The sequence below is a fragment of the Mustelus asterias genome, unplaced genomic scaffold, assembly GCF_964213995.1.
Source record: "Mustelus asterias unplaced genomic scaffold, sMusAst1.hap1.1 HAP1_SCAFFOLD_47, whole genome shotgun sequence".
Taxonomy (NCBI): domain Eukaryota; kingdom Metazoa; phylum Chordata; class Chondrichthyes; order Carcharhiniformes; family Triakidae; genus Mustelus; species Mustelus asterias.
Genome location: NW_027590122.1, coordinates 2,204,270 through 2,228,786, shown reverse-complemented (window position 1 = coordinate 2,228,786; position 24,517 = coordinate 2,204,270). Strand labels below are relative to the sequence as shown.

Below are 24,517 nucleotides of genomic sequence, written 5' to 3'. Positions count from 1 at the left end.
CACTGGAACACTCTCACTTGAATGTGGAAGTGTGTTGGTGCTTTTTCAGTCAGATTGATGTTTGAAATCTTTTCAAATCTTCCAGATTCAATGGCCGATGATATTCAGGTCCCAAGGAATATGACTCTGCCAGATCTCAACGTGACATTCGAGATTTTAGCCTGTGATTCCTCTTTCAATATCCTGTAAAACAAGTTGACACAAGTCATCACTGTCAGTACAGGATCGAAAATCAGAACAGACAATTCCAGTTTCTATGGAACATTCTTTCTCTCTCATTCCCCAAAAGCTGTAAATCTCCATCCCACACACTCTCCCTCCATTCTCACTCTGCTGTATCTAATATTCACCCTCCCAATTCTCCTGAAGGTGCTGATTGAGGCTGATTGACAGATCCGTGCTCACTGCTTCCTGTCCTGGACACAGAGAGCTGAAAATCTCAATGCAGGCGGCCAGACAGATATATGCCCATATGACTGGACTAAAAATGTGTGGAATATACAGACTGGATTCACGACCTTACCCTTCAGTTGCTGCAAGTCCCCAATTTCCCCCAGAATGAGAAAAGAAACGGAAAGGGGGAAACATTGATTTCCTCCCAGATGTTGCAGAGGCGGAAGGTTTAATCTGAAGCTCATTGGCCAACTTCCGCATTGTGGCGTCACAATAGAGCCCTGCCTGAATCAGCCAATAGGAATCTCGCTGCTCTCCGGTGACGTCACTGCGGTTCCAATGCGCAGGCCCGGCCGTCCCCACCCTCTGTTGCCCCTCCCCCTCCTCCAGCCAAGGTTTCCAGGCAACCGGCTGACAGCTCCGGCCAGAGCGAGAAGCCGCTCGGTGATCTCCTCCCGCCGGCCCGGACTGCGCATGTTCAAGGGAGAGGGAAGCTGCACATGTGCGGGGGAGGTGCCCACACGCTGACGAAGATACTGAGGTTTTGACCAATGGGAAGAGTTGGAGGACCGCAAGGAGTCTGGTCCTCCAGCCAATCAGAGCTCCCATTTTCTGAATGCGGAAGTTGGTTGGCCAATGAGCTTCAGACCAAACCTCCTCCTCTGTTCTGTCAGTTTATTTTACTATTTATTGCCAATTTATGTACATCTGTGCTTTAAATCCTTGATGGATACAGCATCACACGAATCCTGTGCCCAATAGCCTTAGCGGGCAGGTTACTCCTGAACTTGGCACGCTTAAGAGCAGGAGGTATCGCTTCTCGGCCTTTTGGCGAAGATCAAGTGTAGTATTGACATGCTGTGCTTGGTTGAAGTCATTTGGTTACATTTTAGCTTCAATTGAAGCAGTTTTTAAAAGCGGCATCTCGGAATGCACAATGAATAGTCAGATCCTCGGAGGTACAGAGGATCAGAGGGACCTTGGTGCGTATGTTCATAGATCTCTGAAGACAGTAGGACAGCGACATAAGGTGGTTCAGAAGGCACATGGGATACTTGCCTTCATTAACCGAGGCATTGAATATAAGAGCAGGGAGGTTATAATGGAGCTATACAAAACGCTGGTTGGCCACACTATGGTGGAGTACTGTGTGCAGTTCTGGTTGCCACACTATAGGAAGGATGTAATTGCACTGTAGAAGGTGCAGAGGAAATTCCCCAGGGTGTTGCCTGGGCTGGAGTGTTTCAGCTATCAAGAGAAACTGGATAGGCTGGCGTTGTTTTTCTTGGAGCAGAGAAGGGTGAGAGGGACCTTATTGAGGTGTATAAAATTCTGAGGGGCACAGATGGAGGGGGACAGGAAGGAACTTTTCTCTTTAGTAGAGGGGGCAATAACCAAAGGCATGGATTTAAGTTCAGGGGCAGTAGGTTTATAGGAGATGTGAGGAAAAACCTTTTCACTCAGACGGTGGTGGGAATCTGGAACTCACTGCATGAAACATTTAAGAAGTATTTAGATGAGCTCTTGAAATGCCATAGCATACAAGGTTACGCACCAAGAGTGGAAAATGGGATTAGAATAGAAAGGTGTTTGATGGTCGGCGCAAACACGATAGGCTGAAGGGCCTCTTTCCATGCTGTCAAACTCTATGACCACCCTCACAGGCAGTAAGTTCAAGACTATCATCAATCACAACCCCCTGTATCTTCACTAACTGAAACAATCCATTTAAAACATTCTTAGTCGAGGAATATCATCATATTTCTGTTCGGCCGGAAGCCTGCATGGAGATTTTCAGCTCTCTGTGTCCAGGACAGGAAGCAGTGGGCATGGATCTGTCAATCAGCCTCAATCAGCACCTTCAGGAGAATTGGGAGGGCGAATATTAGATACAGCAGAGTGAGAATGGAGGGAGAGTGTGTGGGATGAAGATTTACAGCTTTTGGGGAATGAGAGAAGAAAGAATGTTCCATAGAAACTAGAATTGTCTGTTCTGAATTTCTATGCTGTACTGACACTGATTAATTTTTCAAACTCGTTTTACAGGATATCAGAAGGTGAGGATTTACAGACAAAAACTCAAAACAAACATCACGTCAGCATTCAATTTATCAGGACCTGAATATCACTGACCTTTGATTCTAGAAGGTGAAATGTTTCTCTGTTCTTTCTGCTTCAGAAGATTCTCAACATCAGTGTGACTGGAAAAGCACCGAGACTCACACACATCCGAGTGAGAGTGTTCCAGTACACTGAGTGTGGAAAGAGCTTTAACCAGTTACACAGCCTGAAAATACATCGCAGCATTCACAGCGGGGAGAGACTGTACCCGTGTTCTGCGTGAGATTTAACTGATTGTTTAACCTGGAGAGTCACAAGGACACCCGCATCAGGGGAAAACCGTGGAAATGTGGGGACTGTGGAAAGGGATTCAATGTCCCATCAGAGCTGGAAATTCATCGACGCAGTCACACTGGAGAGAGACCGTTCAGCTGCTCAGATTGTGGGAAGGGATTCACTCAGTCATCCAGCCTGCAGAGACACCAGCGAGTTCACACCGGGGAGAGACCGTTCACCTGCTCTCAGTGTGGGAAGGGATTCACTCGGTCCTCCCACCTGCTGAGTCACAAAGTCACTCACACCAATGAGAGACCCTTTAAATGTACTGACTGTGGGAGTGGATTTAAAAGTTCTCGAGAACTGGTGTCCCACCAACGCACTCACACTGTGGAGAGACCGTTCAGCTGCTTTCACTGCTCAAAGATGTTTAGAACGACATTCCACCTGCGGAAACACCAGCGAGTTCACACTGGGGAGAGGCCGTTCACCTGCTCTGTGTGTGGGAACGGGTTCACTCAGCTATCCATCCTGCTGAGACACAATCTCATTCACACCAATGAGAGACCCTTTAAATGTTCTGACTGTGGGAGCGGATTCAAAAGCTCAGTGGATCTGGTGTCCCACCAGCGCATTCACACTGAGGAGCGACCATTCAGCTGCTCTCACTGCACAATGAGATTTAAATGGTCATCTGCACTGCGGATACACCAGCGAGTTCACACTGGGGAGAGGCCGTTCGCCTGCTCTGTGTGTGGGAAGGGATTGACTCGGTTATCCAACCTGCAGAAACACCAACAGATTCACAAATGATTATCGAGTTGGTTTCTGCTGTTAATCACATCCAGCACTGAACCACGTTCATTCTGACAGTTGGTGAAGTGCAAGGTTGAAGGGTTTTCTTTCTGCTGGACTGGCTGGTTTCACCCCTCTGCTTCCAATGAGCTGATGCTCTTTGAGCCTGGGAGAGCACATTTCCAATGAAATAAGAACAAAGAAAATTACAGCACAAGAACAGGCCCTCCAAGCCTGCACTGATCATGCTGCCTGACTGAACTAAAACCCCCTACCCTTCCGGGGATCATATTCCTCTATTCCCATCCTATTCATGTATTTGTCCAGATGCCCCTTAAAAGTCACTACTGTATCCGCTTCCACTACCACCCCCAGCAGCGAGTTCCAGGCACCCATTACCCTCAAGAACAAAGAACAATACAGCACAGGAACAGGCCCTTCGGCCCTCCAAGCCCGTGCTGCTCCCTGGTCCAAACTAGACCATTCTTTTGTATCCCTCCATTCCCACTCCGTTCGTATGGCTATCTAGATAAGTCTTAAACGTTCCCAGTGTGTCCGCCTCCACCACCTTGCCTGGCAGCGCATTCCAGGCCCCCACCACCCTCTGTGTAAAATATGTCCTTCGGATATCTGTGTTAAACCTCCCCCCACCTTCACCTTGAACCTATGACCCCTCGTGAACGTCACCACCGACCTGGGGAAAAGCTTCCCACCGTTCACCCTATCTATGTCTTTCATAATTTTATACACCTCTATTAAGTCTCCCCTCATCGTCCGTCTTTCCAGGGAGAACAACCCCAGTTTACCCAATCTCTCCTCATAACTAAGCCCCTCCACACCAGGCAACATCCTGGTAAACCTCCTCTGTACTCTCTCCAAAGCCTCCACGTCCTTCTGGTAGTGTGGCGACCAGAACTGGACGCAGTATTCCAAATGCGGCCAAACCAACGTTCTATACATCTGCAACATCAGACCCCAACTTTTACACTCTATGCCCCGTCCTATAAAGGCAAGCATGCCATATGCCTTCTTCACCACCACCTCCACCTGTGACGTCACCTACAAGGATCTGTGGACTTGCACACCCAGGTCCCTCTGCGTATCTACACCCTTTATGGTTCTGCCATTTATCGTATAGTTCCTCCCTACATTATTTCTACCAAAATGCATCACTTCGCATTTATCAGGATTGAACTCCATCTGCCATTTCTTTGCCCAAATTTCCAGCCTATCTATATCCTTCTGTAGCTTCTGACAATGCTCCTCACTATCTGCAAGTCCTGCCAATTTTGTGTCGTCCACAAACTTACTGATCACCCCAGTTACACCTTCTTCCAGATCGTTTATATAAATCACAAACAGCAGAGGTCCCAATACAGAGCCCTGCGGAACACCACTAGTCACAGGCCTCCAGCCGGAAAAAGACCCTTCCACTACTACCCTCTGTCTTCTGTGACCAAGCCAGTTCTCCACCCATCTAGCCACCTCCCCCTTTATCCCATGAGATCCTACCTTTTTCACCAGCCTACCATGAGGGACTTTGTCAAACGCTTTACTAAAGTCCATTCTAAAGTACACACTGTGTAAAAAATCTGCCTTATACATCTCCTTTAAACCTTGCCCCTCGCACCTTAAAGCTGTGACTCTTCCACCCTGGGAAAAAGCGTTTGACTATCCATTCTGTCCATGCCCAACTGCTCAACCTCTGTTGTTCCAGTGAGAACAAACCAAGTTTCTCCAACCTCTCCTCATAGCGAAACAAACAAATAAACAAAATGATCCACAAAAACTGATGAAAGACATTTATTTTATCCTGGATAGTAAATCGTGTTTTTCCTCCACTGCAGGTAGATCTAAAATAAATACAGAAAGAACTGGAAAAACACAGGTCTGGCAGCATCTGTGGAGAGGGAAACTGAGTTAATGTTTCACGTCCAATGTAACTCTACTTCAGAACTAGAGGGAGAAATGTGATGGATTTGATACTGATGAGAAAGGGGGAGGGTCAGGTCGAACAAAAGGGAAAGTCAGGGATTGGTTAGAGGGCGACGAGATTAACTGTCAAAAATGTCCTGGAACAAAAGGCAAAGGGAGAGGTAATGGTTGTAGTGAAGAAAGAAAGCAGTTTTGTCACTAGATTAATTGTATCCTCAATTACTTGCCCCATTTTCTGTCATTATCAGGAATACAATAGAATAATTTCACACCATCCCTTTATCTGATTCTATACAATCCCTGTACAAATGTTGAGGCTAATCAGAGCTGGAAGGTCTCTCTCGCCAGTACATTTATCTTCACTGCACATTCTTTACATACACAGCAATTAAGCTTTTACATTTAACTGCAAATAAAACTCAATCTTTCATTATAACTACTGATTCATTATTGATTCATTAACTTTAACTCAATTATGGCTCACTACTTATTCACCCATCTGTTACTGACTGGTAGCTAATTATTACAGTAATCTTTAATTAATATATTTGGTTAATACAAGATACAATGGTTCAAAAATATACTTTGTGAAAGACACAAAGCTTTCTTACTAATCTTGATCAGGTTGAACAATCAGCCTCATTCTTGAGCCAGACTTTAGCAGAATATAGTGTCCTCTAACTTATCAAAATGATTGAAGAATTCCTTAATTGCTTGCTCAGCCGTGTCTGGAGGCTTTTAGCTTTATGATATAAAGTTCTCATCACATGTTGGAGTTTAACATGGCTTCCTTGACCTAGTTATATTTAACTGTTAATACAGATGGAAGTGATCATTTTCATTTCTGAGGCACCCCTACATTTACCCACATCACAACAGTGACTACACTTCAAAATAACTTGACCGTAAAACACTTTCCAAGATCTTGTGGTCATGCAAGAAGCTGCAGAAATGTAATTTCCTTTTTAGGAATAGTCCCCAACTTGGATACATCACACTCAGTCCGCTCATGGAGATCATTAATAAAGACTGAGTCTCAATTTTGAGTAACAACCATGTCTTTCACTCCGTTTCCAAATCCCCTGTGAAAATCCAAACACAATATATCGTGAAATTATTTGGTTTAAAACAGAATGAGTTGTTGTGATTTGGAATTCACTGTCTGAAAATGGTGCAGGAAGCAAATTAAACTGGATCTTTCAAAAGGGAACTGGACAGATTCTAAATGAAATATGGGATTAATGGAGGATCTTGTTCAAAGGGATATCATGGGTACAATGGCTGGAATGGCCTCCTTCTCTGCTCTCAGATTCATTTTCATTTGATGAAAGTGATAAATATCTGGAACCCACTTCCTACGATGGGCAGAGAAACAGAGATGATGGAATCTTTCCAAAAGGAAATTGGATGGGCAATTGAGGGAAATAAACCGACAGGGGTACGGGGATAGAACGGGGCAATGGTTTGATTCACAGGGAACCAGCATGGACTTAATGGGGCGGATGGCCGCATTCGTGACCCTAATTCTTGACTGATCTAAAGAGAGTATAACCTGATGCATAACCATAAAGCGAATGAAGACAACAGCAAAGGCTGATGGTTAGAAGAGCTAACTCTGTATCAGGCTGAGTACTGTGGGAGGATCAGGCTGAAGGAACTCTGCACTGAGGAATGGACACAGGAGCTCATTGATTGGGGGCAGTCGCTCTGCCTCGAACAGACATTGAGTGAACATAGACCCTTGTGTGTTGTGCTCCTGAGAGAAATGCCACCCCCTGAGAGAGGCATGACTCCCTCAGCCTTTGTGACTAAAAGACAGTGATCCATATGACCATAAGATATCAGGGCAGAATTAGGCCATTTGGCCCATCGAGTCTGCTCTGCCATTCAATCATGGCTGATATGATTCTCATCCCCATTCTCCTGCCTTCCCCCCATAACCTTTGATCCCCTTATTGATCAAGAACCTATCCATCTCTGTCTTAAAGACACTTAATGACCTGGCCTCCACAGCCCTTTGTGGCAATGAGTTTCACATTTGCCACCCTCCTCTCAAGAAATTCCACCTCATCTCAGTTTTAAAGGAGCGTCCCTTCACTCTGAGGTGTCCCACTAGTGGAAACATCCTCTCCACGTCCAATCTATCTCGGTCTCTCAGTATTCTGTAAGTTTCAATTAGATCCCCTCTCATCCTTCTGAACTCCATCGACGATAGACCCAGACTCCTCAACTGCTCCTCATATGACAAACCCTTCATTCCTGGGATCATTCCTGTGAACCTCCTCTGGACCCCCTCTAAGGCCAGCACATCCTTCCTTAGGATGGGGCCCAAAACTGCTCACAATATTCCACATGGGGTCTGACCAGAGCCTGATACCGCCTCAGCAGTACATCATTGCTCTTGTATTCTAGCCCTCTAGAAATGAATGCTAGCATTGAATTTGCCTTCGTAACTGCCAACTGAACCTGCATGTTAACCTTAAGAGATTCCACAACCAGCACTCCCAAGTCCCTTTGTGCTTGAGATTTCCGAAACCTTTCACCATTTGGAAAATAGTCTATGCCTCTATTCTTCTGACCAAAGTGCATAACCTCACACTTCCCCACATTATATTCCATCTAGCACTTCTTTGCCCATTTGCCTAGCCTGTCCAAGTCATTCTGCAGCCTCCCAACTTCCTCAACACTACCAGTCCCTCTACATATCTTTGTATCATCCACAAATTTAGAAAGGGTCAAGACCTTTCAGGTGTCCAGATCACCAACAATCTGCCCTGGTCCCCCCCATGCTGACACTATAGTTAAGAAAGCCCACAAATGCCTCTACTTTCTCAGAAGACTGAGGAAATTTGGCATGTCAGCTATGACTCTCACCAATTTTTACAGATGCACCACAGAAAGCATTCTTTCTGGTTGTATCACAGCTTGATATGGCTCCTGCTCTGCCCAAGGTCACAAGGAACTACAAAAGGTCGTAGTGTAGCCCAATCCATCATGCAAACCAACCTCCCATCCATTGACTCTGTCTACACTTCCCGCTGCCTCGGCAAAGCAGCCAGCATAATTAAGGACCCCACGCACCCCGGACATTCTCTCTTCCACCTTCTTCCATTGGGAAAATGATGCAAAAGCCTGAGGTCACGTACCAACCGACTCAAGAACAGCTTCTTCCCTGCTGCCATCAGACTTTTGAATGGACTAACCTTGCATTAAGTTGCTCTTTCTCTATACCCTAGCTATGACTGTAACACTACATTCTGCACTCTCTCATTTCTTTCTCTGTGTACGGTATGCTTTGTGCGTATAGCGCACAAGAAACAGTACTTTTCACTGTATGCTAATACATGTGACAATAATAAATCAAATCAAAACAAAATCAAATCAAAATAAATTTAGCAATTATGCCCTCATTCCATCTTCCAGATCATTAATGTGTAACAGTGCATGTTCTGTGAATATGTGACTGAAAGCACATCTCAGCCAGCGAGACCCCGAGCAGAAGAAGATAAAGGAGATTTGCCAGTGTTGACCTGCAGGAATAACCAAAGCACAAAGAAAGGTCCCCAAGTCAGGAACTCAGAAATATTGGAACAAAAGCCTATCGGCAGGGAGCCTGATCAATTTGCCTTTTTGGTTTGATTTGATTTACTATCGTCACATGTATTAACATACAGTGAAAAGTTTTGTTTCTTGTGCGCTAAACAGACAAAACAAAACATTCATAGAGAAGGAAATGAGAGAGTGCAGAATGTAGTGTTACAGTGATAGCTTGGGTGTAGAGAAAGATCAACTTAATGCAAGGGAAGTCCATTCAAAAGTCTGACAGCAGCAGGGAAAAATCTGTTCTTGAGTCGGTCGGTACGTGACCTCAGACTTTTGTATCTTTTTCCCAATGGAAGAAAGGGGAAGAGAGAATGTCCAGGGTGCGTGGGGTGCTTAATTATGCTGGCTGCTTTGCCGAGGCAGCGGGAAGTGTAGACAGAGTCAATGGATGGGAGGCTGGTTTGCGAGATGTATTGGGCTACATTCACTACCTTTGGTAGTTCCTTGCGGTCTTGGGCAGAGCAGGAGCCGTACCAAGCTGTGATATGGTGCATCTGTAAAAGTTGGCGAGAGTCGTAGCTGACATGCCAAATTTCCTTAGCCTTCTGAGAAAGTAGACGAGTTCCTTGCACTGGGTAGTATTTGAGTCCAAGCTGTGAGTTTTGTGTTTTTTAATCAGTATTTTAGCAAGTGTTGAGTAAAAAGGCAGTTTCAATGGTTTTTGAATGTTCGAAGAGAAGTTAAGAAAGGAATAGTTCATTGGTGAACCCTTCAGCATGCAGGTCAGCGGGAGCACCCCCGCACATGCGCAGCTTCCCCTCTCCCTTGGACATGCGCAGTCCCGGGCCGGGGGGAGGGGGAGATCACCGAGCGGCTTCTCGCTCTGGCCGGAGCCGTCAGCCGGTTGCCTGGAAACCTTGGCTCGAGGAGGTGCAGGGGGAGGGGAACAATGGGTGGGGGCGGGTCTCCCGTGTCCGCGCGGCGGAGATCCCACCCCCTGACCTTCATGCTGAGGGGTTGACCAATGGGAAGAATTGGAGGACCGGAAGGACTCTGGTCCTCCAGCCAATCAGAACGCGGGTTTTGTGTGAATGAAGATTGAGCTTCAGACAGACTGAAACTTCCTCTGTGCAACATCTGTGAGTAAAACACTTTCTTTTCTCCCCCTTTCCATTTCTTTTCTCATTCTGGGGGAAATTGGGGACTTGCAGCAACTGAAGGGAAAGGAAATGAATCCAGGGAGGCTGCAGACTCTGGAAAGGTTGGCCCAGGTTTCTCTCTCTCAAACCAGAAAATGATCCATTTCTGCCCACTGTTTGCTGTTAGCCAATTTTCTATCCACGCCAATATGTTATCCCCACAGCATGAATTTTTATTTGCTGCAATAATCTTTAATGTTTCACCTCATCAAATGTCTTCTGGAAATCTAAGTACAGCACATCCACTGATTCCATTTATCCAATTCCCAATGGGGAATTTTAGAAAATTAAACAACACATCAACGATCTCACTCTGTTAAGACCCGAGAATGGAGCCCAGCAGGACCCGAGGACTCATCAGCCCACAGCTCCAACAGTTTGCTGAGGACCACTTCCCTGGTAATTGTGCTTTTTCAGAGTTCATCCCACACTTCTGTTTTCTGATTTCCAGCTGTTTCTGAGTTTTAACTGTATCCTCTATTGTGAAGACCGAGGCAAAATACTTGTTCAATTAATTTCCCAGCTCCTTATTTTTCATTTTTAATTGCTGGACTCACTTTCTATAAGACTCTTAAGAAATGAAGTAGGGCAAGTGAATGAAGTGTCAGTCGGAGAGCACTTTGTGTCCAGTGACCAGAACACTATTAGTTTTTAAATAGTTCTGGAAAAAGATAGGAGTGATCCACAGGTTAAGGCCCTAAACTGGAGCAGGGCCAATGTTGTGGGCATTAGGCAGGATCTAGCAGATGTTGATTATGTGAGTCTGTTTGAAGAGAAAGGAATGACTGGCCAATGCGAAGCTTTTAAAAGTGTGATATCAAGAGTCCAGGAGAAGTATATTCCTGCTCAGATGAAGGGAGGGAATGGTAAACACACAGCCATGGAGCATTAAACTTGCCTCGCAGGGCCTCTCATATCAGCGCAAAGACAGCTGCTTTGTGAGACTGCGAGCAGCACAGACAAGTCAGAGATAAGAGTGTCTTGAGAAGAGGGATTCATTGTGAAGGCTCAGGGACGGTTGATAAGATGTAAGAATTCTATTATTTTAATGAACATTCTTTCCTCTCTAGTTCCCCAAAAGCTGCAAATCTCCATCCCACACACTCTCCCTCCATTCTCACTCTGCTGTATCTAATATTCACCCTCCCAATTCTCCTGAAGGTGCTGATTGCGGCTGATTGACAGATCCATGCTCACTGCTTCCTGTCCAGCAGTCAAAAAATCATAAGATTTCGGAGCTGCAGTTGGCCATTCAGCCCATCGAACTGCCTCAAACATTCATGGAGAATTGGCTGATCTACCTCAGCACCATTTCCCACACTATCCCCTAGATAGAGAGAGAATAGAGCCAACGTTTCGAGTCTGCAGAGAGGAAGGAATGTTCAATAGAAACTTGAATTGTCTGTTCTGAATTTCTATCCTGCACTGTCACTGATGACTTCTGTAAACTCATTTTACAGGGTATCGAAAGAGGAATCACAAGCTGAAATCTCAAACGTCACATCTCGATCTGACAGAGTCATATTCCTTGGGACCTGAATATCATCAGCCTTTGAATCTAGGAAAAATGGTTGTCTGGTCTGATGACTTGAAAAGATTTCAAACATCAGTGTGACTGGAAAAGCGCCAACACATTGCCAGACTGGAGTCAGAGTGTTCCAGTGCACTGAGCTTGAACCAGTTACACAGCCTGAATAAATATCACACTGTTCACAGCGGGGGTGGGGGGACTGTTCTGTGTGTGGACGAGTCTTCAACTGAAGAGAGAGGCAAGGACACCTGCACCATGGAGAAACCATGGAAATGTGGGGACTGTGGGAAGAGATACAGATACCCATCCCTGCTGGAAGCTCATCGGCGCAGCCACACTGGGGAGAGGCCATTTACCTGCTCTCACTGTGGGGCGGGATTCACTCGGTTGTCCCAGCTGCAGACACACCAGCGAGTTCACACTGGGGAGAAACCGTTCACCTGCTCTCAGTGTGGGGAGGGATTCAGTCAGTTATCCAGCCTGCAGACCCACCAGCGAGTTCACACTGGGGAGAGGCCCTTCACCTGCTCTCAGTGTGGGGAGGGATTCAGTCAGTTATCCAGCCTGCAGGCACACCAGCGAGTTCACACTGGGGAGAGACCGTTCACCTGCTCTCAGTGTGAGAAGGGGTTCAGTCAGTTATCTAACCTGCAGACGCACCAGCGTGTTCACACTGGGGAGAGACCGTTCATTTGCTCTCAGTGTGAGAAGGGGTTCAGTCAGCTATCTAACCTGCAGACACACCAGCGAGTTCACACTGGGGAGAAACCGTTCATCTGCTCTCAGTGTGAGAAGGGATTCACTCATTTATCCAGCCTCCAGACGCACCAGCGAGTTCACACTGGAGAGAGACCATTCACCTGCTCTCAGTGTGGGAAGGGATTCACTGATTTATCCACCCTGCGGAGACACCAGCGAGTTCACACTGGGGAGAGACCATTTATCTGCTCTCAGTGTGGGAAGGGGTTCAGCCAGTTATCCAACCTGCAGGCACACCAGCGAGTTCACACTGGAGAGAGGCCATTCATCTGCCCTCAGTGTGGGGAAGGATTCACTCGGTCATCCAACCTGCAGACACACCAGCGAGTTCACACTGGGGAGAAACCATTCACCTGCTCTCAGTGTGGGAAGGGATTCACTCGGTTATCCAACCTGGGGACACACCAGCGAGTTCACACTGGGGAGAGGCCGTTCACCTGCTCTCAGTGTGGGAAGGGATTCAAAGTTTCATCCCACCTGCTGAGACACCAAAAAGTTCATGAGTGATTCCAGGAGTTTGGATTCTGCTGTCATTGTTTCTGCTCTCAATTACATCCAGGACTGCATTTTGTTCATTCTCACAGTTGGTCAATGGGGAGGGTCGGAGGGTTTCTTTCTGCTGGACTGGCCGGTCTCACCACTTTGCCTCCAGTGGGCTGATGCTCTTTGAGTCTTGTTGCGAATACCTGGTTTCAAATTTCACACGGATCACAGAGTGACAGGGTGTGAGGAAGTTAAGAGTCACTATTTCTGTTTGAAACTTCCCAAATGCTCATCCAATTTCCTTTGTAATTGTTTATTGTCTCCACTTCCTCCATCCTCGTAGGCAGCGAGTTCCAGGTCATTACCATTCACTGCATCAAAATATTCTTCCTCACATCACCCCCTGCATCTCTGACCCAAACCTTAAACCTATGACCCCCTCATCCTTGTCCCATCAACTCATGGGAACAGCTTTTCTTTGTCCACCTTATCTAAACCTGTCAGAATCTTGTCCACCTCCATCAAATCTCCCCTCAACCTCCTTTGTTCCAAGAGGAACAACCCCAGCCTGACATCGACAATAAAGAACAAACTAACAGAATATGTTAATACCTGAAATCAAATGGGAATGTTTAATTTCTGTTTGAAAGATATTGTGAATATATTGTCCTGGACAATAAAGGAATTGGAATAACTCATCTTGGGAGTGGTTGAATGAAATATATCAATCTGGAACTACCTACAGTCTTGTGAAAGTCTGGAATGTGTAGCTGGAAATCCCTCCCTCACAGTACTGTGGGTGTACTTACACCTCAGGCATTGTAGCAGTTCAGGAAGGCAGTGTTGGGGTTGACCATGGCCGAGGCAGCTACATACAGCCACATATTCTGTTATAATTGATTCATTGTTTGAAATTTACAAGCTGTGAGAACCTGTGTTTCGTTTGTTTTATGTGGATGTTTGTAGATGTGTTTATCATTGTTTTGGGCGACATTTGTTAAGGTTTATCTTCCTCGAGAATTAACTTTATCTTTAATTAAAGGCATTTCTGAAAGTTTAAAAACAGAACCACAAGAACGCTTAAGGAATTCATTCTGGTTGTTGTTGTAAAGCACATGCTAAGTTTCTCTGCTTGTGTGTGGATGATATTTGTGGGTTGCTTCAAGCTTTGAGGTTTTCTGTCTGTGATTTAAATCAAACAGATTTTTTTTAAAGTAAGTGTAATTGATAAAGTTTTTTTTTCAAAAGTTATGAACCTGGAACAATATTTACATGATGCCAGGATATTTTACTAAACATGCAGGAATGTTAATCCGGATACAATTCACACATGTGAGAATGAGAGTTTTAATTTGTAATGGTTATTTAAAATTTGGGACATGAGAAATGATTCTGACCAATCCTGTGTTGGATTAAACTTCCTGTCAGGTCCAAAGATTTATTGCTGACATAAGAATGGTTAAAATGCTGTGGGAATTATAAGTTGAAAAGGAGAGATTATTAAATAGAAATGATTCCCAGACCGTGTGGTCATTAGATTAAAACAAAGGAAGGGTGCTGACATCCATTTGAGAACTTTTAATCCACCCCTTTTCAAACTAAGGGAGTCTATGTCCAAAGAAAACCCCAAGGATGGTAGATGAGGGGGTCTGGAAAACATCATGATGGGGGCACCTATCTGTTCACAAGATGCTCACAAAGCCCCATGATGCCCAGATACTAATTTTATTGAACCTATAATGTATGTAATCTATCACCATTCTGATTGGATTGTGTCCAGCCGGGATGGGCTGAGTAACTGGATAAGAATTGATGATATTCTTTGTTGGGTGGAGTTACACATGGTCAGTCCCTGTGGCTTCTCCCCGCTGGCGTAACTCAATAAACTGTTTGTCGATTGAATCAGGTTTGAGTGTTGAATGATTCTTCTGAGTTCATTCCCCCCCAACACACTGGGTACATTGCAAATTCATCCTCGGGAGTGGCCTGATAGGCCGTGGTCCAGACTACATGTGGCCCTTGGGGGGCCTTTCATGAATCACATGTGTTTGCTTGTTGTAGATGCACATTCAAAATGGTTGGAAGCACAGATCATGAGTAATATTCCAGGGCAATTAGGACTAAAACTGGGCGGCATGGACAAGTTGGGCCGAAGGGCCTGTTTCCATGCTGTGAACCTCTATGACTCTAACTACCTTTTTTGTGGCCTGAAGTTCCCACAATTGGAAAGCAGCCAGATTAGTTAAATAGACAGCATTAATTGTGAGACAATTAAATAATAAATGATTCATTAATACAAATGTTATAAAGGCTGGAAATGTAAATTTGAACACAAGTTTATAACTTTTAGAATTGTAAACACATTAAGAATGGTTAAAATGCTGTGGGAATTATCAGATGTTCCCTTCCCATGCTGACAGAATAAAAAAAGCTGAAAGGACTTGTTAACCTTTACTGGAGGGAATGAATCGGCTCCTGTTCAAGATGTCTCAACATTGAATGACTGATGTGAACCAATTATCGGTCGACACTTTCTTTTCTCCCCCTTTCCATTTCTTTTCTCATTCTGGAGTTCAATTTTTAACTTCCAGGTCACCACTTGCTGCCTCAATAAAAATCCTCCTCACATTCTTCATGTCTCTCTAACCAGGTAATACAGTGCATTACTGTACGGCAGGGCAAGGTTTACAATTGGGGGAGAGAGAATTATGATGCGATTAGCCAAGAATTAGGGGGCATAAGTTGGGAACAGAAACTGTCAGGGAAAGGAACTAATGAAAAGTGGAACTTTTTCAAGGAACAAATACTGTGTGTCCTTGATAGGTATGTCCCTGTCAGGCAGGGAGGAAATGGCCGAGTGAGGGAACCATGGTTCACGAAAGAGGTGGAATGTCTTGTGAAAAGGAAGAGGGAAGCTTATGTAGGGATGAGGAAACAAGGTTCAGATGGCTCGATTGAGGGTTACAAGTTAGCAAGGAATGAGCTGAAAAAGGGGCTTAGGAGAGCTAGGAGGGGACATGAGAAGTCCTTGGCGGGTCAGATCAAGGAAAACCCCAAGGCTTTTTACTCTTATGTGAGGAATAAAAGAATGACCAGGGTGAGGTTAGGGCCGGTCAAGGACAGTAGTGGGAACTTGTGTATGGAGTCAGTAGAGATAGGCGAGGTGATGAATGAATACTTTTCTTCAGTGTTCACCAAGGAGAGGGGCCATGTTTTTGAGGAACAGAAGGTGTTACAGGCTAATAGGCTGGAGGAAATAGATGTTCTGAGGGAGGATGTACTGGCAGTTTTGAATAAAGGTCGATAAGTCCCCTGGGCCTGATGAAATATATCCTAGGATTCTTTGGGAGGCAAGGGATGAGATTGCAGAGCCGCTGGCTTTGATCTTTGGGTCCTCGCTGTCCACGGGGATGGTGCCAGAGGACTGGAGAATGGCGAATGTTGTTCCTCTGTTTAAGAAAGGGAATAGAAATGACCCTGGTAATTATAGACCGGTTAGTCTTACTTCGGTGGTTGGTAAATTGATGGAAAAGGTCCTTAGGGATGGGATTTATGACCATTTAGAAAGATGCGCATTAATCCGGGATAGTCAGCACGGATTCGTGAAGGGCAAGTCGTGCCTCACAAATTTGATAGAATTTTTTGAGGAGGTAACTAAGTGTGTTGATGAAGGTAGGGCAGTTGATGTCATATACATGGATTTTAGTAAGGGGTTTGATAAGGTCCCCCATGGTCGGCTTATGATGAAAGTGAGGAGGTGTGGGATAGAGGGAAAGTTGGCCGATTGGATAGGTAACTGGTTGTCTAACCGAAGACAGAGGGTGGTGGTGGATGGAAAATTTTCGGATTGGAGGCAGGTTGCTAGCGGAGTGCCACAGGGATCAGTGCTTGGTCCTCTGCTCTTTGTGATTTTTATTAATGACTGAGAGGAGGGGGCTGAAGGGTGGATCAGCAAATTTGCTGATGACACCAAGATTGGTGGAGTAGTGGATGAGGTGGAGGGCTGTTGTAGGCTGCAAAGAGACATAGATAGGATGCAAAGCTGGGCTGAAAAATGGCAAATAGAGTTTAACCCTGATAAATGTGAGGTGATTCATTTTGGTAGGACTAATTTAAATGTGGATTACAGGGTCAAAAGTAGGGTTCTGAAGACTGTGGAGGAACAGAGAGATCTTGGGGTCCATATCCACAGATCTCTAAATGTTGCCACTCAAGTGGATAGAGCTGTGAAGACGGCCTATAGTGTGTTAGCTTTTATGAACAGGGGGTTGGAGTTTAAGAGCCACGGGGTTATGCTGCAACTGTACAGGACCTTGGTGAGACCACATTTGGAATATTGTGTGCAGTTCTGGTCACCTCACTATAAGAAGGATGTGGAAGCGCTGGAAAGAGTGCAGAGGAGATTTACCAGGATGCTGCCTGGTTTGGAGGGTAGGTCTTATGAGGAAAGGTTGAGGGAGCGAGGGATGTTCTCTCTACAGTGGAGGAGGCTGAGGGGAAACTCAATAGAGGTTTATAAAATGATGAAGGGGATAGATAGAGTGAACGTGCAAAGACTATTTCCTCGGGTGGATGGAGTTATTACAAGGGGGCATAACTATAGGGTTCGTGGTGAGAGATACAGGAAGGATATCAGAGGTAGGTTCTTTACGCAGAGAGTGGTTGGGGTGTGGAATGGACTGCCTGCAGTGATAGTGGAGTCAGACACTTTAGGAACATTTAAGCGGTTATTGGATAGGCACATGGAGCACACCAGGATGATAGGGAGTGGGATAGCTTGATCTTGGTTTCAGATAAAGCTCGGCACAACATTGTGGGCCGAAGGGCCTGTTCTGTGCTGTACTGTTCTATTACACACATCATCAATCTGCTTATTTATGTCCAAATGTAAAGCTTTAACATGGCTGGCAGCTTGAAGATTTTCAGCTTTTTGTGTCCAGGACAGGAAGCAGTGAGCATGGATCTGTCAATCAGCCTCAATCAGCACCTTCAGGAGAATTGGGAGGGTGAATATTAGATACAGCAGAGTGAGAATGGAGGGAGAGTGTGTGGAATGGAGATTTATGATTTTTGGGGAATGAGAGAGGAAAGAATGTTCCATAGAAACTGGAATTGTCTGTTCTGAATTTCTATCCTGTACTGACACTGATGACTTTTGTAAACTCCTTTTACAGGATATCAGAGGGTGAGGATTTACAGACAGTGTTCCAGTGCGCTGAGTGTGGAAAGAGCTTTAACCAGTTACACAGCCTGAAAAAAACATCTCAGCATTCACAGTGGGGAGAGACTGTACCCATGTTCTGTGTGTGGATGAGGCCTCAACTGATAGCCAAACCTGGAGAGTCACAAGGACACCCGCACCATGGAGACACCGTGGAAATGTGGGGACTGTGGGAAGGGATTCAGGTTCCCATCTCGGCTTGAAGTTCATCGACACATTCATACTGGGGAGAGACCATTCACCTGTTGCGTGTGTGGGAAGGGATTCATTCAGTCATCTGACTTGCTGACACACCAGCAAGTTCATACCGGGGAGATGCCGTTCACCTGAAGCATGTGTGGGAAGGGATTCATTCGGTCATCCCACCTGCTGAGTCACAATCTCTCTCACACCAGTGAGAAACCCTTCAACTGCTCTGACTGTGGGAGTGACTTCAAAAGTTCTTGGGAACTGGTGTCCCATCAACGTGTTCACACTGAGGAGAGGCCGTTCAGCTGTTCTCACTGCACAAAGAGATTTAAAAGGTCATCCAACCTGCGGGTACATCAGCGAGTTCACACTGGAGAGAAACCATTCACCTGCGCCATGTGTGGCAAGGGATTCACTGCTTCATCCAGCCTCATGAAACACAAAGGTACTCACAGCAATGAGAGACCTTTTAAATGTGCTGATTGTGGGAGCGGCTTCAAAAGTACTGCAGTTCTTCGAGACCATGAGCGCATTCACACTGAGGAGAGACCGTTCAGCTGCTCACAATGTTCAGTGAGGTTTAAAAGGTCATCCACGCTGCAGAGACACCAGCGAGTTCACACTGGGGAGAAACCGTTCACCTGCTCTCAGTGTGGGAAGGGATTCACTGATTTATCCACGCTGCAGCGACACCAGCGAGTTCACACTGGGGAGAAACCGTTCACCTGCTCTCAGTGTGGGAAGGGATTCACTCGGTCGTCCGCCCTGCGCACACACCAGCGAATTCACACTGGGGACAGACCGTTAAGCTGCTCTGTGTGGGAAGGTATTAACTCGGTTATCCAGCTTGCTGAAACCCAAAGTCACTCACACCAAGTAGAGACCCTTTCAATGCTTTGAATGGGGGAGTGACTGTGCACAGTTCTGGTCACCCGATTATAGAAAAGATATTATTAAACTAGAAAGAGTGCAGAAAAGATTTACTAGGATGCTACTGGGACTGGATGGATTGAGTTATAAGGAGAGGCTGGATAGACTGGGACTTTTTTCTCTGGAGCGTAGAAGGCTGAGGGATGAACTTATAGCGGTCTATAAAATAATAAGGGACATTGATAAGGTAGATCGTCAATATCAAGGTAGGGGAGTCTAAAACTAGAGGGCATAGGTTTAAGGTGAGAGGGGAGAGATACAAAAGGGTCCAGTGGGGCAACGTTTTCACACAGAGGGTGGTGAGTGTCTGGAACAAGATGCCAGAGGTAGTAGTAGAGGCGGGTACAATTTTGTCTTTTAAAAAGCATTTAGACAGTTACATGGGTACGATGGGTATAAATGCGGGCAATTGGGACTAGCTGAGGGCTTTTAAAAAAAAGGGGCTGCATGGACAAGTTGGGCCAAAGGACCTGTTTCCATGCTGGAAAGCTCTATGACTTCACAAGGTCTGCAGAACTGATGTCCCACCAGTGCAGTCTCACAGAGGAGAGACTGTTCAGCTGTTCTCACTGCACAGAGGTTTTAAAGCTCATCAAACCTGTGGATTCACCAGTGAGTCCACACTGGGGAGAGACCATTCACCTGCTTTGTGTGGGAAAGGATTCACTCAGTTATCCACTCTGCTGACACCCCAGCGAGTTCACATCTTTCCTAAAGTGTGGGGCCCATATATAGGGTTCCATTTCAGAGGCATAGAATTGAAAAGCAGGGAGGTTATGGCCAACTTGTTTAGAACCAGGGTTAGAGTAAACTGGGAGCCCTGTCAAAATTAGTGATCTGCATTTAGAAGAAGGAAAGAGAGGCACTGGAGATGGAGCAACGTAGATTGACAAGAATAATCCCAGAGCTGAGAGCTTTTAACCCTCAGGAAAGTCTGAGGCTGCTTTTCCCTCGAAAAGAGAAGTCTGATGGGTGACTGAAATGTAATGGAGGACATGCCCTTGTCGACATCAAAGGTGATGAAGTGGAGATGGTTCGAGAGCTTCAAGTTTCGAGGTGTTCAGATCATCAACAACCTGTCCTGGTCCACCCATGCCCGGGTGGGGGAGATGGCCTGGGTAAGGTGCTCTGTCAGAGAGTCAGTGCAGGCTCAGTGGCCTCTTCTGCACTGTATGAGTGTGGAAGAGAGGAGACAGACATTTGGGGATTGCAAGCTGATCTGTGGGTCAAATGGGAAAAAAGGTTGTGAGTTCTCTGGTTCAGCCCCAGGCACTGACGAGGAGAAGGATGGAGTCATTGGCTAGGGGACAGCGTCTGTGTCTGACACAGAATATAAACGCTTCACTCTTCCCAGTGTTTGATCTGAGATTTCTGTTACTCAGGAAATATGTCAGACGCTCAATGTGAGAATTCAGAGTCAGTGGAGAGGGTCATGAGAAGTGATGTTGAGGGAGAGCTGCCTGCCAAACCCACTTCACCGATGGAGATTCTGATCACTGCTCTGAACACCTCCTTCTTTGGCTCGGTAAACTCAGTTCTATCTGATTTTAAAAAAATACTTTTCCAATTCAATCAAATCAAATCCAATTCAGAGTCTCAACAAGTTGAGACATTTCAGATCCAGGCTGACATAAGAACATAAGAACATAAGAAATAGGAGCAGGAGTAGGCCATCTAGCCCCTCGAGCCTGCCCCGCCATTCAATAAGATCATGGCTGATCTGACGTGGATCAGTACCACTTACCCGCCTGATCCCCATAACCCTTAATTCCCTTACCGATCAGGAATCCATCCATCCGCGCTTTAAACATATTCAGCGAGGTAGCCTCCACCACCTCAGTGGGCAGAGAATTCCAGAGATTCACCACCCTCTGGGAGAAGAAGTTCCTCCTCAACTCTGTCTTAAACCGACCCCCCTTTATTTTGAGGCTGTGTCCTCTCGTTTTAACTTCCTTACTAAGTGGAAAGAATCTCTCCGCCTCCACCCTATCCAGCCCCCGCATTATCTTATAAGTCTCCATAAGATACCCCCTCATCCTTCTAAACTCCAACGAGTACAAACCCAATCTCCTCAGCCTCTCCTCATAATCCAAACCCCTCATCTCCGGTATCAACCTGGTGAACCTTCTCTGCACTCCCTCCAATGCCAATATATCCTTCCTCATATAAGGGGACCAATACAGCTGCGGCCTCACCAATGCCCTGTACAGGTGCATCAAGACATCCCTGCTTTTATATTCTATTCCCCTCGCGATATAGGCCAACATCCCATTTACCTTCTTGATCACCTGTTGTACATGCAGACTGGGCTTTTGCGTCTCATGCACAAGGACCCCCAGGTCCCTTTGCACGGTAGCATGTTTTGATTTGTTTCCATTGAGATAGTAATCCCATTTGTTATTATTTCCTCCAAAGTGTATAACCTCGCATTTATCAACGTTATACTCCATTTGCCATATCCTCGCCCACTCACTCAGCCTGTTCAAATCTCTGACAAGACAGGGCAGGCGACCAAACCACCCTGTCCTGGGCCTGATCTACATGAGCCAAGCTGATTGGAGAAGGGGGAGGTTCCTCCTCCAAGACTTGAGCTCATTTGCATCCCAGCCAAAAGGCCGAGATGCCGCTTTAAAAAATTGCTTCATATGAAACATATGAAGCTTCAGTGTAACCTAATGACCTCAACCAAGCGCGGCCGACCATGGGCTGCCGACCATACTACACTTGATCTTAGCCAAAAGGCCGAGAAGCGATCATCTATCTGACGTTGCACACACACGTGATATCCCTCGGGAGATTTTGTTTCTTTAACTCTATTGTTGAGGGTTTTATGTGGATGGTTCCGGTGTGGGAGGGTGGATTTTATTGTTCCCGCCCACTGAATACCTCATCAGAACCGGGAACTGAAAGTGAAAGTGAGGAGCCAGGATTCCCGCCGGCTCTAATATAGAGTGTTGCCGATTCAAACATTCAGCCACCTCTGGGACATCACAGGATATCAGATGATGAATCAAACATCTATTCAGACATCATTCTTGACCAGCCATTTCAAACTGAAGATTCAGTGGTATGTTACCTTTTTCCCAAAAGGTCAAAGGATCCAGCGGCTGAAAAACAATCATCGCAATCGCATGCGATATGATGAGATTCAGCAAGAGGATGAGTTGTCAACTCTCTCTGTCTCAGTAAATGATTATGATCCAGCTGGCAAGACATATTCTCACAAGCTGAGCATTCTGCTTTACCAATGTGTCAATGGGGTGTGGTTTGTGAATGATGTGAAGACCCTCCAGGTCCCACACTCGGGGGAAGCTGAGATTAAAGATCTGATCCCCTGGTCAGAGCGAGATAAATACATCAGTGACGGCACAATGAAGCTGCACCTCATTGGACAGACCATCGAGGAGAAATTGGAGAAATGTCAGGGGATTAGGGCGAGATTGAATTGAGGTGTTCAAGCCATGAGGGGTTTGATAGGAGTAAATGGGGAGGAACTGTTCCAACCAGCAAGAGGGTTGGTAACCAGAGGATGAATGGATTTAAAATGTGCAAAGAAACAAGAGTCCAGATTGAGGAGATGTCTATTTGACACGGTAAGATGTGATCTGGTTGGTGCGCACTGCCTGAATGGGTTGTGGAATCAGATTCATTAATTAATTTTGAAAAAAACAATTCGATACATTCTTAAAGTGGCAAAATTGCAGGGCTATTGGGAAAGATTTGGGCTTAATTGGATAGCTATTTAAATCTCCATTTAGTTCAACAGGACAATAATGTATCGCTGGGGAGAAGGGCCGTAAAATCCTGGTTCCCATCCCTGGTTATTTTAAGTTGGGCCCTGTCTCAGTTATTATTATCTGTTATTATTACACCTGAGCCTTTTTGAACTACTCCAGACCCTGTCTGAGTTCCCATTGTTCACAGCTCTGTCTCAGTTACTGTGCCAGCCATGCCCCTATTTAAATTACTGCAGACCCTGCCTTTGTTAATACTGTTTCTGGACCATGTTCATATTTCAAAGCATAGAATCCCTCTCATGCAGAAAGAAGCCATTCAGCTCATCGAGCCTGCACTGACAATCCTCCCTAGGTCCTAGCCCCATAACCCCACATATTTATCCTGCTAATCCCCCTGACACTAAGGGGCATGGCCAATCAACCTAACCCACACATGTTTGGAGTGTGCAAGGAAACAGAAGCACCCAGAGGAAACCCAAGCAGACACGGGGAGAATGTGTAGACTCCGCACAGACAGTGACCCAAGCCGGGAATCAAACCTGGGTCCCTGACACTGTGAGGCAGCAGTGCTAACCACTATATTTATGTTAAACCAGGTTGTGTCTCAGTTTATGTTACACTAGACAATTGCTCTATTCTACATTTAACTCTCCTTATTAATAATTAGGCAAAACATCTCTCTGTTTAGACCACAGGAGGCCCTGGTTTTAATCCCACTAAAGATCAAGTCTCGATTTATACTTCATGTTTACACTTCACATCTCTCTTAGTTACTGTTACATTAGATTCTGATTCAGCTTACATTAGACTGGATATTCTGTTAAAACTGCACCAGACACATCTCAGTTTTAACTTTACAATTGACCCTTTCTCACTACTGCTGCTTTCAATCATGTTTCTCACTGTACGTAGGTCTGATTGGTCAGACCTGAATTTGACGTGACCATTTTTATATTGTATCTGCTGTAATAACTGACAAGGTCAAGGAAGTCAGACTAACATGTGATGAAAGAGGTCATTTTGTTTTCTGTATTAACCACATATATTAATCAAATTACTGTATGATGGGAGGAACCAGTCATGAAACAGATGATTGTACAATTGATGAACCTTGATTAAGTTATAAATAATGAATCAATAATCATATTGGAAAGACTGGATTTTCATCCAAAAATTGTTAAGTTGAATTATTGCATGTCTCTCTGTGTGAGAAACGGCAATTTCAGACAAACTATTCTAATAATGAAGGATCCCTGATAAAGGTCCCAAGGAATACAAAGAACAAAGAACAATACAGCACAGGAACAGGCCCTTTGGCCCTCCAAGCCCGCGCCGCTCCCGGGTCCAAACTCGACCATTCTTTTGTATCCCTCCATTCCCACTCTGTTCATGTGGCTATCTAGATAAGTCTTAAACGTTCCCAGTGTGTCCGCCGCCACCACCTTGCCCGGCAGCACATTCCAGG

The 24,517-nt window shown here is 45.5% G+C and overlaps 2 protein-coding genes and 1 pseudogene across 2 annotated transcripts in view; 2 read left to right on the top strand and 1 right to left on the bottom strand.

Moving 5' to 3' along the window:
• The first annotated feature begins 1,330 nt into the window (after window positions 1–1,330).
• LOC144483188 (uncharacterized) lies at window positions 1,331–12,999 on the top strand. Its single transcript, XM_078201981.1, has 3 exons — window positions 1,331–1,352; window positions 3,341–3,539; window positions 12,072–12,999. Exons 1-3 carry the CDS (start codon window positions 1,331–1,333, stop codon window positions 12,997–12,999), a joined length of 1,149 nt encoding a protein of 382 aa, XP_078058107.1.
• A 2,345-nt stretch (window positions 13,000–15,344) lies between these two features.
• LOC144483187 (uncharacterized) overlaps window positions 15,345–24,517 on the top strand; it is a 33,725-nt gene continuing 24,552 nt past the window's right edge. The window contains exons 1-4 of the mRNA XM_078201980.1: window positions 15,345–15,358; window positions 18,592–18,830; window positions 18,906–19,211; window positions 22,406–22,735. Coding sequence (XP_078058106.1) covers window positions 15,345–15,358; window positions 18,592–18,830; window positions 18,906–19,211; window positions 22,406–22,735 — 889 coding nt within the window. The remainder of the gene's footprint in view (window positions 15,359–18,591; window positions 18,831–18,905; window positions 19,212–22,405; window positions 22,736–24,517) is intronic.
• LOC144483193 (U2 spliceosomal RNA) lies at window positions 21,864–22,069 on the bottom strand (annotated as a pseudogene).

Coding starts and splice junctions, on each gene's coding strand:
- LOC144483188 (XM_078201981.1), top strand. CDS start 1,331: ATGAATAGTCAGATCCTCGGAG. Junction 1,353..3,340: donor GAATAGTCAGATCCTCGGAG/GTACAGAGGATC, acceptor TCAAAAGCTCAG/TGGATCTGGTGTCCCACCAG. Junction 3,540..12,071: donor AAACACCAACAGATTCACAA/ATGATTATCGAG, acceptor GCGCAGCCACAC/TGGGGAGAGGCCATTTACCT.